This window comes from Chiloscyllium plagiosum, unplaced genomic scaffold, assembly GCF_037043375.1.
Source record: "Chiloscyllium plagiosum isolate Xiang-an unplaced genomic scaffold, Cpla_swu_hap1 HiC_scaffold_3, whole genome shotgun sequence".
Taxonomy (NCBI): domain Eukaryota; kingdom Metazoa; phylum Chordata; class Chondrichthyes; order Orectolobiformes; family Hemiscylliidae; genus Chiloscyllium; species Chiloscyllium plagiosum.
Window position 1 is genome coordinate 103,998,084 of NW_028270141.1, and position 18,637 is coordinate 104,016,720.

At 39.4% G+C, this 18,637-nt stretch overlaps 1 protein-coding gene across 4 annotated transcripts in view; it reads left to right on the plus strand.

The window, feature by feature from the left end:
* Nucleotides 1–18,637, plus strand: part of mdn1 (midasin AAA ATPase 1) — a 188,532-nt gene that overhangs the window by 153,036 nt on the left and 16,859 nt on the right. For all 4 annotated transcript variants that reach the window (XM_043686689.2, XM_087982248.1, XM_043686702.2 and 1 more), the window contains exons 79-93: nt 1–469; nt 2,146–2,363; nt 2,484–2,603; nt 3,655–3,842; nt 4,582–4,743; nt 5,849–5,986; nt 7,086–7,224; nt 9,071–9,246; nt 10,004–10,147; nt 10,924–11,065; nt 12,022–12,341; nt 12,961–13,113; nt 15,549–15,650; nt 17,871–18,072; nt 18,202–18,369. The exon at nt 1–469 is cut by the window's left edge and continues 29 nt beyond it. In XM_043686689.2, coding sequence (XP_043542624.2) covers nt 1–469; nt 2,146–2,363; nt 2,484–2,603; nt 3,655–3,842; nt 4,582–4,743; nt 5,849–5,986; nt 7,086–7,224; nt 9,071–9,246; nt 10,004–10,147; nt 10,924–11,065; nt 12,022–12,341; nt 12,961–13,113; nt 15,549–15,650; nt 17,871–18,072; nt 18,202–18,369 — 2,841 coding nt within the window. The remainder of the gene's footprint in view (nt 470–2,145; nt 2,364–2,483; nt 2,604–3,654; nt 3,843–4,581; nt 4,744–5,848; nt 5,987–7,085; nt 7,225–9,070; nt 9,247–10,003; nt 10,148–10,923; nt 11,066–12,021; nt 12,342–12,960; nt 13,114–15,548; nt 15,651–17,870; nt 18,073–18,201; nt 18,370–18,637) is intronic.

Genomic DNA, 18,637 nt, shown 5'->3' on the forward strand with positions numbered 1-18,637 from the left:
AGAAAAGGCTGGCAGATTTCAAGGATCATGATGTGGCACTTCCACCACAGACTGATATCAAACTTTGGATGGACCAACTGCGCACCCTGTCTATGAAGTTTATGGTAGCCTTGGAGCAACTTTTGTGGTTCTTGCAATGCTGTCCAAGAGAGAAGCCTCTTGAAACATTTGATGAGCTGCAGGACAAACCCACTAGTACTACGCAGGTGGTTAGCAACAAAGCAGACTCAGGAAATGCAGAAATGGCAGCAGCGTCATCATTACCTGAGGATTTTGTCCAGCCCCATTTGAGGTTCCCCACACCCTTGGTTGAAGATTGCTTGCCCAGTGCTTGTAAAATGCGGCAAGGAGATCCCGCATGGCAACAGGTGACTCAACAAGTGGCAAACATGTTGAAGGAAGTTAAGGCAGTAAAGGCACAAATGGATGAAATGAGTCAGCAAACCAGCAAGACCTCACTGTATTCATGGTAAATCTTTCTGTAATTTAAAAACAATGATGTTGGTTACACTGTAATTGTAGGTACTATATATAAAATCAACTGTGTCTCAGTAGATGGTACGCTTGCCACTGAGTTGGAATGTTCTGGATTCAAAATCCACTCCAGGCACCCGTGCACAAAAATTAAGGAGGAAATTTCAGTGCAGTACTGAAAGAATGCTGTAGTGTCAGGTGTCTTTTGGATGACATATTGAACCAAGGCCACCATCTGCACTTTGGAAGGAGAAACAGGATGAGAGAGTATTTAATGAATGGCAAGACCTGGGTTGCTTAGAGGATCAGATCTTGTGGTAATTATTCACAGATCCCTGAAGTCAGCAGAGCACATGCATAAGATAATTAAGAAGGTATATAGTACAAGAGCGAGGAGATAATATTGGAGTTGTACAGAGCGACTGGACTACTATGTGCAGTTTTGGTAACCTTACTATAGGAAAGATGTGATAGCAATAGAAGGGGTACAGAGGAGGTTCACCAAGATTGTGTCCAGGATGGAGAAATAGAGTTATAATGAGAGACTAGATAGGCTTGGATTGTTCTCTTGAGAGCAGAGAAGAATGAGTTCAACATGATTAAGGTGTACAAGATTGAGGAGTACGGACAGGGTGAATAAAGAGCAGCTGTTCCCCATTGTTTGAGGGGTCAATATGAAACCGCAAAACTTTAGGATAAGGGGCAGTAGATTCAGAGGGGATTTGAGGAAAAAATGTTTTCACTCAGTAGGTGGTGGGTATCTGGAATGCACTGCAGGGAAGGTAGTGGAGGCTGGAAACCTTACAAGCTTTAAAAAAATATTTGGATGAGTACTTCAAATATCATAACATTCAAGGACATGAGACAACTGCAGGAAGTTGGGATTGCGCACTTGTAGTGGTAGTTATGTCAGTGCAGACTTGATGGGCCATAGAGCCTTTTCTGTGTTGTATGAATCACTGAATCTGTCCTCATGGGTAGACAGATGTTCAAGCGCCCTTGCCCATATTTTAAGGAACATCTGGGGAGTTATCCAGTTTTCTGACCAATATTTATGTCTCAACAAACATCATTCCCACTGCTGTTAGAATATCAGGATTTTGACCAAGATCTGGTGGATGAATGGAGATACAACTGCAGGCCAGAGTGTTCCCGTGTGTCTACACCTCTTGTGGGCCATAGTGAATTGCTGCCCTGCATCTTGTAAATGGCACTGGAGGGAGTGTGAAGGTTGTGGAAGGGTTGCTGATCGAACTGGCTGGTTGTGTCGCTGGAGCCGCACTCTTCAAAGCGAGTGGAAAGTATTCCCTCGCTCTCCTGACATTTACCTTGCAGATGGTGGTGATTAAGATGTGTTAATCATAACTGAATTCCTGGACTCTAACCAGCTCTGGTAGCCACAGTGTTTACATGGCTGGTCCTGTTCAGTTTCTGATTAATAGTGACCCCCCCCGAATGATGATGTCTTGGAAGTTGACAGTAGTTTTCCTTTGGACATAAATGAGAGATGCTCACCATTTCTCTTGCTGGAGATGGATATTCACATCCGTAAAAGTGCCAGGGAATGTTACTTGCCACTTCTCAAGTGTAGTATGGCTAAGAAAGTGGATGTCACTGTCCTGGTTGGTTGTTTTTCTGACTGAAAATATAAATGTGATTTTCTTTTGTCAGGACATGTTTTGAGACCTGTTCAATGGGGATTAGTTGTTTGAACAGAGCCATGGTTCAGCTGCAAGACATACAGACCATGTTTGCTGCTGCTGCCTCTGGGAATGCATCTTACTGTCCAGCAGTGTTCAAGAGCCTCGAATATATTAAGGAGGAAGTCAGTTGTGCAATAGCTGAATTTGCATCATGGGAGAAAAATCTACTGAATTTGACATCTGTTGGTGAGAATGAAATGTGTGCAAGTGAAACACCTTCTTTTGTTCTCATTTACAGGAAGAAAATTGACCAAGCATATTCATTGTAAATTACCTATTGCTGCTTTTGTGTTCTTTAATCCCTAGATTCCAGTGTGAACTCACTAGCGAACTTCACCTTGGAAGTGGAGCCAGCTATTAATACAGTACTGTGTGCTGTACAGGCTGTAGTAAAGCGGCAGAAAGAGGAGAATGACAAAGAACAAGGTAAGATTTCTAATACGTGTTGATGTTCTTGGTTAGTTCACAACTGGACTTTTTTTTTATTAAATGGAATTTGAGGCAGAGAAAGGTAATTTAGGGGAGGAAAAGACAAAAAAAAAGAACATTATCAGATTTGGACAGAAATACTCTTAATTTATGAAGCACTGGATTGACAACTTGGAATTCCCCTCCCAACAGTGGGTGTATCTACACGTTTACAGACGACAGTGGTTTAACAACATGGCTTACTACCTTCAGGAGCAAAAAGGAATGGGCCATTAGTGCCAATCTTGCCAATACTTACATCCCAAAACTGAATTTAAAAACACATTATCACTATCACTACTACTATGTCCTGTCACCTGTCAACAGGAGGCTGCTCTACATCAGGCCATTTTCAAATAAGAAAGTTAGTAACTGGCATTTGCTATTCTCACAGATGGGTACTAGTTTAAAATCGTACAACACCAGGTTATAGTCGTAACAGGTTTATTTGAAAATACTAGCCCAGCTTCCAGCTCAGCGAGCAAATTTACATCCAGAACCTCAAGCTGAGCTACAAATCTTCTCAACTCGCTGGAAATACTAGCTTTTGGAGCCCTGCTCCTTTATCAAGTAGTAATGCAAAGGGTCATAAGTGGACCATTTATGATCCTGCTGCACAGCTACCTGTTGAAGGAGCAGCACTCTGAAAGCTAGTATTTCCAAGTAAACCTGTTGGACTATAACCTGGTGTTGTGAGATTTTCAACTTTCACACCAGTCCAATGCCAGCACCTCCACATCGTGGTTACCATTGATCATATATGTAAAGAATTATCACTAACAGCTGAGCATATGTAACTCTTAAATTGGGGCAGGTTAAATTTATTTTTGTATCTTTTGATAATGTTATAACCCCAAATAATCAGTGTACGTTTTTTGCTATCTGGTTTCATTATGTCAAGGGTTTGACTAATTTTGTGACTTATTCACTAAAAACAGGTGGAGTGATTTGTTGCAAGTAGCAGAAAATAGTCGCTGCATTTTAAAATTGATGTCTTAATTAACTGTAGGAAATGAAGGCAATCAGGATGAGGTGGAGCTGCACAAAATTCAGTCTGGATACCTGAGTAAACATTTGGGACAGCGATTATCAAGCGACACCACTTCTCTAAACTTGGTGAAAGTTATTAGCATTGTTTCTGACCTCCTTGAAAAACTAATGGATTATCGTCAGGAGTGTACACTCAAACAGTACCAGGTTTGTTACGAGCTTCATGTGTCATTGCTGAGATTATAATATATGTCTATGCCTTTTACATCAGGTCTGATGTCTTAACTCAAATTTGTGCTGACCAAATCGAAGCCTACTGCTGTAAATATAAAATAGGTAATAATAGAATAGTATTGGAAGCCTCCCATTTATTGCAGTAATGTTTTTAAAGAACAGTTGTCTTGTAGCTAACTGTTGGAATATTGACATGCTAAACTGCAGCAATGCTGAACCTCCCTGGTTTTCTGAGAGAGGATAAAACCGGATCGGAACTCTGTACCTTACTTGGAATAGGACAACTTTAAAATAATTTTACTTAAATATAGTTTAGATTTGTTATTCTCAGTAAAATTTTGTAAAGTCCAAGTGGGAAAAAAAACTGAAAGATGACGTCCCCTACTTGGCAATACCCTTTTCCTAAGTAGCTTGGTGGTGCTAATCACCTGAAGGCACATTTCCTTACAATCTCAGTGATAGGTTCAGCAACTTGACACAATACAAGCTTCCCCTGTGATCTGCATAATGAGGTAGAAGCGCAGAATACTGTTCCTGTTATTGTTTCCTTTTATCAATTGATTTGTAAAGAGTTTGTATGGTTTCTGCTTTTCAAATTTCACTACCTGTAATTTTGTTAGTTTAGCAGAGAGTGCTTTCTGTTAATGCTGGAAAGGAAACAACATATAGGATTTTCAGTTCAGTCGTCTATCTGTTCTTTGTATTTGTTTAGTTGTTCAACCAAAGCTGCTATTGCATTGTGCAGCTCCTTCCTATGCTGACTACCTACTCCGAGCTGGTCCTGTACTACCTAACCGTTTCAATGGCAACTCATAGGAGCAGTGGAAAATTACTCTCTGTTTTATCTCAGTTATTCACGGACCTTGCTTTGCAGGTATGGTTAAGGATAAACGTTTTTTGTACACTTATTTAATGCATTTAGACTTTTTTAACTCTTAAGTTTAAAATGTTCTATTATTAAATATCTAGGACTATCTTTTCTATATTGTCTTTCTGACCCATCTTTTCTCCTCTGACTCCCTTCCAAATCTTGCCCTCTCCACTCTCTCCGCTGAAAAATAACTTTACAATAAGACAATGAAATAAAAGTAGGTCATTTAGCCCATTGAGTCTGCTCTGCCGTTCAATGAGATCATGGCTGATCTGATAGTCCTTACCTCCACTTAATTGCCTTTTGCCCCATGATCTTTGATTCCCTTGCTGATTAGAATATGTCTATCTCTGCCTTGAGTAGACTTAACGGCCCAGGCCTCTTCAACCCCTTACTCTGAGATTGTGCTCTCAGGTCCTGGACTTCCTACAAGGTGAAAACAACCTTCTTTACCTATTCTTTCTCTCTCTCAAGTCACTGAAGATACTTGTATGTTTCAATGAGGTCGCCTCTTTATCTTCTAAACTCCGATAACTACAGGCCCAGCCTATTCAGCCTCTCATCATGAGACAGCCCCTCCTTATCCAGGTATCAGCCTCATGAAGCATCTTTGAAATACCTCCATTGCCAGTTTATCTTTCCTTAATTCAGGACCCAAAGCTGTTTACCACACTGCAGTTGTTGTCTGATTAGTGCTTTGTATAGTTTCAACAAGAAATCCTTATTTTTATATTGTGATGTGACACTTAGTCAACCACTGAGAAAAAAAATAAATGTATATTGAAGTTAGAGGTTTCAGTTCTTTCTCCCAGTATTTTGTTGCTTTTTTTTAAAAAAGAACAAATCTAGTATATCTTTAAGTTTTTGATCTCATCTAATTTTGTTATAAGAAATTCGCTGACCACAATTTTTTGATTATCGTTTTTGTCTTGTATAAGTGGGACTTTTGTTTTGTAACAAAATTGGGATTTTTATTTTCAAAATGTCAACCTGTTGCAGTTGTTCTGTGGAGTTGTTGGGGAAAGGGGCCAAGACTAAAGTTTGCTCTTAAGGAATGATTTAAAAATCTTGGGTGAGGATATGATGATGTGTGGTATTACTTGGGCAGGGTTTCTGCCTCCCCCAAGAGTTAATGGAGGATGCGATGGGCGAAGGTTCAACCCAATTCCACGATAATGAATGTGGAGGAATTGGAGAAGGTGAAGGTGTGAAGGATGTCAGCGACAAGATCGAAAGTGAAGACCAGGTATGTGTTTTTTTTCAACATCTTAACATGAAACATTTGAAGGTTTCATTGAAATAGCCATTCTGTGTAAGTGGGGTTATAATTGTAGAAAAGTGATCTGTGCTTGAGAAGAAACCTATTTGGACACAGTTGGTACTGGTGCTAATTGTAAACTGAAGCACTGTAGGGCTTAGGAATGGTGAGTGAAAACCTGATTTAAGAATTAAATAATCATTATTGCAATAGGAAAGTACTGCATGTCCTCCTTTCTAACCTCCTTGCACTAGTTGCTTCTGCAGCTTTCAATGGGGTCCATTTTTCGACAAGCAGCTAATCAATGTTTTATAAAAGGAAATATTACCCCTGCCTTTTGCACTTGTGTAGTTACATTTGCTACACGACAACTTATAGCATGTTACAAATTCAACATGAAACTTCTACTGTCTGTGTGGTCGTTCAGCATCGTACTTGAACCACAGTATGTTTGTCGTTTACCTTCTCCCCCCCCCCCCCCCTCAGTTGTGGCTTGCCTCTGAGCTGTTATTGTTTGTGTTACTATTTGAAGAGTTGGTATGCGATCCCCTTGATTGAATTGAAATAAGCAATATATAAATCAGTCAGATAAGAAAATTCTAGGTTCACTTTCTGATCTTTGAAATGCTCTTTGTTTATATTGACTACATTGGAAATAAATAAAGAGCAAGGGACACAAAAACCGATTGGTTATTGTACTTGTGATTTACTATCCAGTGATATCCGGCTGGAAGGTTCTGGGTAGAAGGTAGCTGTTCAGTTTGGCTGCAGTTTTGTTAATTCAAGGCAACTGGACAATGTTCAACTTCGCTGGACCGCAGGGGTTAGCTTTAGGGGGCTTTCTGAGGAGTTCAACTTATTAAATAACTTGTCAGAAGTTAACTGTAGAAGTTAGGGGTTACTTTAAATTTAATTATTTTAGGGACACAGTTGGGTACGAGTTTGGTGCTTAATAGGAGAGAAGATGAGACGAAAATGTTTTAAGAATTGTAGTAGCAAAATTAGGGTACTGTGTCCTATTGTCTTCCTTTTCAATGCCTTCTGTTCATGTTCCTCAGTAAAGTGATTGCGTTTGTCCTTTCTTCAGGTGGAAGATACCTTCAGCAAAGACCAAAAAAAGAAAGAAGACACAGAGAATATGGCAGATGTTAAAGAGGAAGAGAATGCCATAGAAATGTCTGAGGACTTCGATGGAAAACTTCATGATGGAGATACCAAAAAGCCAGGCAAGTTGCTGAATGACAACTTGAGGTACACATTGTTTAACCAATTATAAAAACACTGCAAATGCTGGTAATCCAACATGAGAACAAAATGTTGGAAATTCTGAGCAGGTCTGGCAGCAACTGTCAAGGAAAAACAAGATTTAACTTGTCAGCACGGTGACTTTCTGCTAACATTTCCAGTTTTGTAATAAAAAAAAAGTTAATGAAAGCGCACATTACTGATTGAAGTAGCAACCACTGCACCAATTCTAATTGTGAGTCACAGTTTTGCAACTGCAGCAGCAGCAGTAAAGTGGCCTCATTTGCCATAGAGCCTATCTCATTTGCTGCTGTTAAACTAACATGGAAAGGGACAATGAAGCAACTCTATTTTTTTTTAAATGTTTGGAATCAAGATCTTGGGATTTGATTCTGACATCCTGAAAACTTGTCAGTTTTATATTGTCACCTTTCTTGTGTGAGCTTTGACAGTGCTGTGAATACTAAGTATTCCATTGTTTGTATCAAGTAAACTGATTTTGTGAAAACTGTTGGAATTATAATTTATGGTATCTTAACTATTCCAATTGTATGTTACTCTATCTGTTCACTGCAAATAATACATTGATTATGTACACAAGTTGATGATGGAACTATGTTGGTGTGGATGGCTACTGCTGATGGCCAATTGAAAGTGATATCTGATCTCAAAGTGGCTCTAATCTGGAGATTTGTGACAATGTGACAAAATCAAAGTTTGAATATCATCCACAATCTTACAGAACATTTGACTTTTTTACCAAACAAAATTGCTAATTGTTCTACATGGGGTACAGATTCTTGTCTGGTGGTATAAGGAAGTTAAATTCATCAGACTATAAGCTGGTTTTCTTTTGAATGGACAAATTACATTCTAAATAATTAGTTTTATGGGACATGCTGTCTGGAAGTGTATTAGAGACAGGTAAAATTGATGCATTCAAGAAAGATTGGACAATTGATTCTATTTAAATAATGTGCAGGGTTATGGGGAAAGGTGGAAGATTGGCATGAGTTAAAGTGCTCTGAGAACCACTGTAGACACAATGGGCCAAATTGTTTCCATCTGCACTATATCGTTTTGTGAATCAGGAGACAGACAAATGTAGCCACCACCATCTTCTATCTTGTTCTCAAATGACAACCAACCAATTACAAAGGGATTTGGAGCCACTGCACACAAAACATGGGAACCTAGCACACAGGTACAGCCAGTAGCCAGGAATGCTAATGGAATATTGGCCCTTTTTTCAAGTATCAGAGTAGAGAATTCTTACTGCACTGCTGAAACCACATCTTGAGTACTGTGAGCAATTTTGGTCACCTTTTAAGGAAAGATATATTCTGTTGGAGAAAGTTCAGAGAAGGTTCACTAGTTTGATCCCAAGCTATGGAAGGATTGGTTTATGAGAAAGGTTGAACAGGTTGGGATTCTACTCATTGGAGTTATAAAAGAATGAGAGATTATCTCATTGATTCATACAGGATTCTTAAGAATGTTCCCCCTCATGGAAGTGTCTGGAACCAGAGGTAATGGTCTCAGAATTAAGGGGTGCCAATTTCAGACTTGAACAAAGAGGAATTTCTTCAGAGTTGAGAGTCTTTGGAACTCCTTGCCACAGAGAGCTGTTGGGGCAGAATCCTTTTAAAGCTGAGATAGATTCTTGATTAGTAGGGGAAATCCAGGGCCAGTAAATCAGTGGGGAATATTGGATCGACCATAATCCAATTAATTGGGGGAGTAGGTTCGAAGAACCAAACCACCTACACCTGTTCCTTTGTTATTGTGTTTATGGTCTTGTATTAATTGGCTGAATCCTCTCTTCAGGAGAGGATGACAACAGTGAGGAATCGGATAGCGATGACGAAGAACTGGATAAACAGATGGGTGATCTCGAAAATGCGGAGGCTGACAAACTAGATGAAAGACTATGGGGGGATGATGATGATGATGAAGATAGTGTTCATGACGAGGCTGACGACACTGGCCCTGGGATGGATGTGGTAGGATGCTGAGTGTTTTTTTTAAAATCTGTGAAGTTCACTTTTAATTAAGTAATTTCCGTTTTAATACTTTCTTTCATTTTGCAAGCAGTTGAGATTGCAGAAATGAATTGTTGAGTCATCTTTGTTTTCATTTGTACCGAAGACACATGCTCGCTGAACACTTAACATGTAGACTTCACTCTTTGTTTCATTTTCCCTTTGCTGTAGCAGGAATTGAGGTGAAAAAGATAATGGGTGATAAATGAAGTAGTTAAAAATAAGCAGGACATTTATGTTTGTACTACTTCTTTTCCTAAGCCAAGCAAATGACGCCTCCAAATATCCTGCTGTTCCTGGAAACATTGTTTCATGGAGCAGTCACAAATTATAAGTACAACTCTGACCCCAATGTGTATGTTACACTGCTGAACAATCAATTCTTGAGGGATAGATATTTGCAGAAAACGGAATTGGCTGCACTTCCAAGTGTTTTCTTTGCATGTGGAATGATGACACTGGTCTGTTTGAATTGTGGTGTCATCATTTAACATTCATTTCTTTCTTACCATTTACACAAGTACCATGAATTAGATAATTGTTTTTAAAAGATGCATACCTTCAAACTCTGGTTGTTCATATTCCCCTCCTGCCCACCTGTGTTTTTTTTTTGGAGGAGCCCTTCACTTGTGTTAATTGATCAGTTCCATCTGGAAGTTTTCTTCGTAGCATTTTTAAAAGAAATAGAAATATGCTTCAACTGGTTTTCTATCCACAGGAGAAGTCTGAACTTGTTGCTAAAGATGACAACATGGATGGAGCAAATGAAAGTGAGAATGACAAAAAGAGACAGGAGGAGAAAGAGGAGGAGAGAGGGGAAGAAGAAGAAGTTAGAGAGAAAATTCATGAACAATTGGATGAGGTATTCATGTTTATCTTCCCCAAAAGGTTCCCACTATGGGTATGAGCACAAGCACCAAAATGGTTGGTTTATGAGCAGGCTGGACCAGTAACTGACAAAGTCCCAAGTTCACTTAAGTCTCTCTAATTGTGGGCGACTCTGAGTTAATGAGCAAAGAATGGGCAACGTCTGAATACAGGCACCCTATTTAGGTTTAAAGTTTGCATCATTGTGAAGAGAGGTACAACAGGCAGTCCCCGAGTTATGAATGAGTTCTGCTCCTGAGGATGTATGTAAGTGGGTTTTGTATGCAAGTCGGAACACTATATATTACAATGTAAAATAGCTGTTTGTAAAAATGAGTGAGCATTCATATGTCTGATCCTTTATATTAATGTGGGGCCACGTTCGTAAGTACGAACATTGGTAAGTTGAGCTTCCTTTACTCAGGGACCACCTGTACTCCAAATGCAGGGTGAAATTTTGTCTTAGAAGAGGAAAAAGTAAGTCATTGGACATCACAGAAACAACATTTTTACTTTTAAAAGTGTTAATCATTTAGATAACCATATGGATCACATTAGTAGTGCAATATGTTGTCATTAAACATTCTTCATAAAATGAAAAATATAAGTGTGAACATCCATCACTATAATATTGCATTATCATAATTGGATATTGTCACATTAACGCAGTCCATGCAGAATAAACCTGTGCCTGAACCAGTAATTTTAGTGACCTGACAAATTTGACATGCTACTCTTGACAGGAGTTTATTAATCTACTCTTTAAATTAGCGTGAATACGATGAAAATGAAGTAGACCCTTACCAAGGAAACCAGGACAAACAGCTGGAAGCAGAAGCCTTGGACCTGCCTGAAGATCTCAATTTGGAAAGCCAAGATGGAGAAAAAAGTGATGATGATCAGGAAGAAGGAGGTAAATTGGTTTTATACTTGTTTGCAGTCCGTGCAAAAAATTTTAGATTAATAGGTTTTACAATAATGAATTGTGACATCCTCTATTTTGTCTTCTAATAGCTTAGTGAATAATTAAATCCCAGCTCATTCAAAGCAGCATGTCTTGCTCATTTTCTCAATGTTGACTCCTTGCTGGGGTATAACAGTATTGTCCAGTCCCTAATCCAAGAGACAATTATTCAGCGAATGGATACAATCCTACTCTTGCCGATCAATGTGTGTTTAACTGCATGCTGTTTTCCAACAGGGATCACCGAACAGTGATCAAGAATAAGAATCTGGGGTGGTTTATTTTCCAGTTAGAAGGCACATCGCTCTATAGTAGCCCTTGATAGTGAACCCACATTAGTAAAAACTTGTATATTTTCTAACTCATTCTTCTCCAACCAGCAATTGTCTTGTATCTAAAGATTTTAAAAATATAGGAAGTCTACATGCTGTTCCACTACTAACCTGTAGCATAACCTGTAGCATTCATATTAAAACCAACTTGAAGACTTAAAAACGTTTTTTGGAAGAATCAAAAATTGTGTATTTAGTCTGGTCTTCCGTTGTTTAATCCATTATTTTTCTTGGAGAAAGTGAGGACTGCAGATGCTGGAGATCAGAGCTGAAAATGTGTTGCTGGAAAAGCGCAGCAGGTCAGGCAGCATCCAAGGAGCAGGAGAATCGACGTTTCGGGCATGAGCCCTTCAGGAAGGCCTGAAGAAGGGCTCATGCCCGAAACGTCGATTCTCCTGCTCCTTGGATGCTGCCTGACCTGCTGCGCTTTTCCAGCAACACATTTTCAGCTCCATTGTTTTTCTTTCCTGCTTTAAAAGGCGACTGTCTAAATATTTATCTATTTGCAACAGTACTGAAATTGCAGATTCTGCATGTCTAATTTTCAATGACTCTTTTTGTACTTCTTTAAAGGAGATAACCCTTTTGATATAGAGGAAAAACTAAAAGATTTCCAAGAGAAAAGTCCAGATGCTGATGAGACAATGGAGGAGACTGCCAAGGCAGAAGAGGAGTGTGCTGAGCAAGAACAAGATCCTCAAACAGAGAAGGAAAATGAGGGGGAAACCAAAGAACAGAGTGAGGGCAAGGAAGAAACTATTGAGGAAGATCAGAATAATGAGGAAGAAGAGGATGCTGAGGACATAGACCAACAGAAGCTGAAAGAAGATGAACAGAGAGAGCCTGTCGAGAAAGACGCAGAGGCTCCCTTTAATGAGGGGCAGCAGCCAAAAGTATGTCATTTCTCTATCATCTTTGTTTATTTTGCAGCATAGGGAGAAAGTGTGGGCATGGCTCAGGTTTCACACTCTCTAACGTGCCCGAAGGTTCTAGGTTTGAGCCCCAGTTTGGGTTACAAGTGCAAAAATCAAGGTTAACATTCCAGGGCAGTGTTCATGTAACATTCTCCTCCACATCAGTGACCTGATTTCCAAACCACCATTGTCAACTAGACGTGGTGAGCCTCCAGAACTTTGGTCTGTTTGCTGTGGCATTAATCAGCCAGAGCTATTGCACTTTTGGCATGCACAAAACCCTGTGCTGCTGTTTCATTAAGTAATGTCTCATTTGAAGATCTGGCTGATGCTGCATCTAGCTTTGCACTGGAGCTGGTTTTGTGAGTTTTCCGATGCACCGTGAAATTACAGATTATAGCGGTGGTGTTCTGTTCTTAGTCTGTCACACAATGCAGCTAAATATTGTTGAAAATATATGAATTAATCTTCTGGTAATTAATGTTTTGTTTTTTGAGACCTGTTCACCATTTTATGAAATTACTTGTGGTTCTCATCACTTTGGGAGTTAATGCCTTTAAACATAGGGCCAATTTTATCACCACGTTTTTATTTTCAGGCAGATGAGGACACACAAGATGATCAGGATGTTCCTCAGACTGAGCAGCAAATGGAGCATGAGACTGAAGGGAAGACTGGTGAGGAAAACCTTCAGTGTGATACAGCTGTGGAATTGGCTGGATCTGCTTCGGAGAAGGACAAAGCTAATGAGGTACGATTAGATTATTTAGTGAAAGGAGTGGGAAAAATGCCTTATGCATCTGTGTCTATGCAAGTTAAACATGCAGTCTCAAACTTTGAAAAGTCTTTGTGTTTTCTATAATTTATTAAACCGAATCTTTCCCATCTACATTTTTCTGATGGACATTTTCAGCTGGACTGCCTAACTGAGAAAGTAATTTTATTTCATCATCCATCTTTGTTCTCTGTTTTGATTAAATGGGCTGTGCCTAAAGAAAGTTAATGCATGTACACAGGCCATGGCCCAACAGGTGACTAGCTTGCCAGAAAGAAATTCCAGATGATGCCTTGGTGTAAAGCATGCAGCTTTTGCTCTGTTAATGAGTTTCCAGAGTCTTACATTCTGTATTGGAGAGGCAGTTGCTGAAGATCGAGCTCATCTGCACAAGAAAATTGAGGCAGCAGAAAATCCAAGCATTTTGGCCCATACTCTAGCACTTTCTGATTGTTAGATGTGGATCCTGAAGGGCATTCTTCTGCCAAATATTAAAGAGAACCAGATATTTGAGAACAGTAGTTGAGAATGTGGTGCTGGAAAAGCACAGCAGGTAGACAGCATCCGAGGGGGAGGTGAATCGAAGTTTTGGGCATAAGCCCTTTATTAGGAATGATAAAAACAGCAGTAAATATCAAATTTTTATGAAGCAGGGTTGAAAATGAATTGATTCTTCAGCTTCCCTTACTGCTTTCTTCTCCAGCCATAAAGAGATGGTTAGGCAGGCATGTAGATGGCTATGATGAATGTCATTCCCCAGATAGGATTGGAGTTCAATTTAACAGATGGATCATCTACCATAGATTTTCAGTGAGTGTTTATCTTCAGTCTGGTGACTGACAAATTTATGATAATTCTTTTGAGGAGGTAACAAACACAATAGAAAAAAAGGTAACCAGTATAACTGATATATTTGGATTTGAAAAAGGATGTTTGATACAAAAGGCGACTTAAAATAAGAGTCCATTGTGTTAAGGGTAGATTATTAGCATGGATAGAGGATTGGTTAACTAATGAAAGACAGAATTGGGATAAGAGGTGCATTTTCAGGATGGCAATCTGTGACTAGTGGAGTGCAATGTGGATCAGTGCTGGGACCAGAATTATGTAGGTATTATATTAAAGACGTTGATGAGGGGGTTGGATGTACTATTGCCAAGTTTGTAGAACACATGAAAATAGGTGGAAATCAAGTGGTGATGATGGTAAAATGAACCTATGAAGAGGTATAAGTGAGGCAACAGAAACATGGTAGATGGGAAATAATATGGAAGAATACAAGAGTGTGCATTATGGCAGAAAGAAATAGAGGAGCTGAATATTATTTAAATGGAGAAAGACTGCAGAAAGCTGCAGCAGAGACGGATTTGGGGATCCTCATGTATAAATCACAAAAAGCAAGTTCAATGGGGAATAGAGAAGGCAAATGAAATATTGACCTTTATTCTAAGGGGAATAGAATATTAAAATGGGGAAATCTTTCTAAGACTATTCAAGGCATTAGTTAGATCACAGTTGGAATACTGTGTACTGTCTTTGTCCCCTTTGTCTACAGGAAGATATACTAGCAATGGAGGCAGTCTAGTGAAATTGCGCGAGCTTGGTTCCAGCTTTGGAGGAACTAGCTTATGAGGAAAGGTTGAAAGGTCAGGCCTGTACTCGATGGAACATAGAAGACTGAAAGATGACCTTATTGAAACATTTAAGATTCTTGTGGATTTGAGAAGGGGGATGCAGAAAGGATCTGGGAGAGTCGTGAAGCAGACATCAATCTCCAAAGAATTACCTAGTTATGACATATGAGGAGGGTAGTTATTTTCAGACGAGAGTGAACCTGTTAAATTGTTTACTGCAGAGGGTTGTAGAGGCTGGGTTGTTAAGTATGTTAAAGACTGAGGTAGACCGATTTTCAATCAGTAAGAGTATCAAGGGTTATTTTGAGAGAGGAGGAGGTGTAAATTGTGCCCTGATGAGAGAAGTGATGCTTATAAGTAAGTGTGTGTTAATGCTGTTACAATGTCATTAATTGCAACATGCTTTTTGGCAAGTAGTTACTCTAATGGAGTTATTGAACTTTCTAAGGAAGTAGTATTATCCTTAAGTTTAATTTCGAGTATGAAAGCCATGTGCTTCCTCGGCTTTATTGTAACCATTCTGCTTCAGGTGCTTATTCTTCTGAGTTTCAGTCATTACTTTTAAATAATCTTTCAGCACACTAAATCATTCAGACAAGAAGTTGAAAAGCTTCACAGAAATAAAGTTGTAAATCTCAGAATGTTAATCTAAACTGATCAAACTAACCTGATTTATAATTATAAAGTCCACATCTCCCAATAAAAGCTCCGTCCCATAGAGCAATTGTTATAATTCTGATATGCAGGCCATAATTTATTTTATGTTGGATCTTGCAGGAACAAGGAAGTGGGGCTGCAGATGCAAACCAGTCCGAGGGTCATGAGTCCAAACTAATGGCAAGGGTTGCATCTCAAAAACAATCCCAGGACAAAACGCAGGTAGAACCACAGCTCCATTGATGGGCAACATTGTGTTTTGACAAACATGCAGCAGTTGTATTTTTATACTTTATGTTTTGTAGTTATGTTTTTGTAGTCTTACTTTTGTATGTTTTCAATTACATCAGGAGCTCTGAGCGTTTGTTTTGATCAACTGTTGTCTCTAACCAAGCAACTATATATGCAGTTTAGACTACATTACATTACAGTGTGGAAACAGGCCCTTCAGCCCAACAAGTCCACACTGACCCGCCGAAGCGCAACCCACCCATACCCCTACATTTACCCCTTACCTAAATCTACGGGCAATTTAGCATGGCCAATTCACCTGACCTGCACATCTTTGGACTGTGGGAGGAAACCGGAGCACCCGGAGGAAACCCACGCAGACACGGGGAGAACGTGCAAACTCCACACAGACAGTTGCCTGAGGCGGGAATTGAGCCCGGGTCTCTGGCACTGTGAGGCAGCAGTGCTAACCACTGTGCCACCATGCCGCCCACTCATTAGTACTCATTAATCAGCTATGAATTTTGCAAGTTAAACATAATTTTGTTAGGGTTGTTCAAAAACAAGTCTTCTCTTTCACCATGCAGTAAAGCCTGTCCTGGGGTAACAGCAGAAGCTATTTCAATGAAGTACTGCAGGCACTGACTGGAAATTTGAAAAAATATAATGTCATCTAAATGACACTGTCACTAATGTCCCAGTCAGCAAGGAACCCATGGCAAGGAAGAAAGATGCCAGCAATTGATTACCACAAAATTCCAGACAATTTATGACTCAATTGTTAGTTTTTGAAAATGTCATGCTTGACTTTGACTTCTTCCTCAGTTTCATGAAGTTTAATGGCTCATTAAAACTTAGCTCTGGGATAAGTTTAAATAGTGTAAGTGGCATTAATGGTTTGATAATTGTTAATCACCCACCCTCTTCCCAGAAAATGTGGGCGAGGTAAAATGGGAAGTCTTGTTCCTTCTCTAGCAAATTGTTGAGTTTTAAAATGGTGATTTAAAAAAGAAATTCCTTGTTTGTTTGTTTTTTCTTAGTCCAATGTATTTTCCACTCTTGTTATTTCAATACTCAAGTGGACATTGAATTTGCTCCTCACCCCCAGTCTTTTCTGTTTTCTCATGACATTGGTTTAGAAGATGCACTCGAAATCCAGTTCATCAAGCTCCAGGTGCCCTGGTGCCTTTCCTACACTGCTATTAGCTTGCAGTCACTTGTGGGAAAAATCATTCTCTTCTTTTTATTTGACAAGTTCAGGAAAAAGTCTTAACAAGATGAAGCGCAAGTTTCCCCCAATGCAGCAAGTTAAATGTGTTGTATTTTTTATATACAATATCAGACTCTGGGACTGCATTAATGAATTACACAGCGCTCTACTGAGCTCTGAAAGGGGTCTTTAAGGCATTCCCGTACATATGTAAATAGATCACAAAGAGACGAGGCACGACACACACATTATGGGTGGGAAAGAACAAGAAAAATTCATGAAGTACAGTTCTGTCACCGGTCTGAATTACAGGCATTGGTGAGTTGTTTGCCTTCAGTTCCCTTCCCATTCCTTTTCACTCTTTGAGGATGCAACGTTGTGGACATGCCATTTCTCGAATTTTATTCAATGTCAGTGTCTCTGAAGGTGTTTTTTCCCATTTTCCTTAAAGAATGGCCTTTGCTTTCTCCACTTACAGAAGGGAGAGGAGGAGCGATTTTAGGCGCATTCTCTTCCATGAGCTTAATGTTTCTGCTGTGGTGTCCGAACACAATACTACAGCCAGCCACCCAGGAATCAATCAAAATCTTGCTGGTGTGCTGAGCATTCCTGAACTCAACCCCACACAATTGGTTCTGGTTGGAAAAAAAATCAAAAACTTGTAAATTGGCAAAACACCCTTGAAGAGGCACATTGAAATCTGAGATGTTCATCAACCTTCCAGCAACATTATCATCCACACTCATTTAGTTTAAAGCAGAATCTTTTCTCCTTTGTTAGTCCACAGCCAAAGATTAACAGTAGTCTTTAGTACTTTGGATGGCAATCAAACTTCGGGAGATGTGCATACATGTCTAAAGTAACTCCCTCCCCTATATGTCCTCATGTCTGTTATGTTAAGTATCATCCATAAATTCTGTTGCACAATAGTTTACAAAGAAAATAACAAATTTTTTACAGATATTTTTTAAAAAAATACTAAAACTATTTTCTTTCTCAAGAGTTACAAAAGGAAACCCGGTCGTACAGATCACGAAAGAGCAATGGGTGATCACAATGAATGTGTGAGCAAGCGACTGAAGATGGTGGAAACCGATAATGCAGCCAACCGGGACATGGCCCATACAGAACAAAAAGTGATGGACGCAGACGTTTATGAGCATGTCAAAGAAGACAGTGAATCCTTTGATGCTCAAACATTTGGTGAGTTCAGAATTATTCAAATTCAGAAATTAGTATAAGAGATTCCTTGGCTCTGTCTCAACCATAAAATGTATTCAGGAGAAAGATAATGGACCACCTCACCCTAATCTTACAAATTGCTCATTTTAGATGTAGCCACGGCAGAGCAACAAAATCTAAGCGGATCACAACAGGAAAAGGAGATCAAAGAAGAGACTGAATCAATTGAAATGGAAACTGATCAGGAAGAGGAATTGCAAAGCTTAGATGTACAAGAGCTGAAGCCAGAAAAAAAGTTCTCATCTACAAATGTACCAGGTAGTTGGACACACAACTGCAGTATACAAGGGGTGCTGACTTATGAATGCTTGTACTTACGTACCTGATCCCATACATGCTTTAAAATTTAATGACCCAACATACGAACATTTCCTGTACTTACGAATGGCTGTTTTCCATTGTCCTGAGTTGGGTTTTGACTTGTGAAAGGACTATAGAACTGAACTCATTTGCAACCTAGGGAATGCCTGTAAATTAATTTCAAACTTTATTTTACTTTTAATGGAAACTAATGTGCCAGCATCTA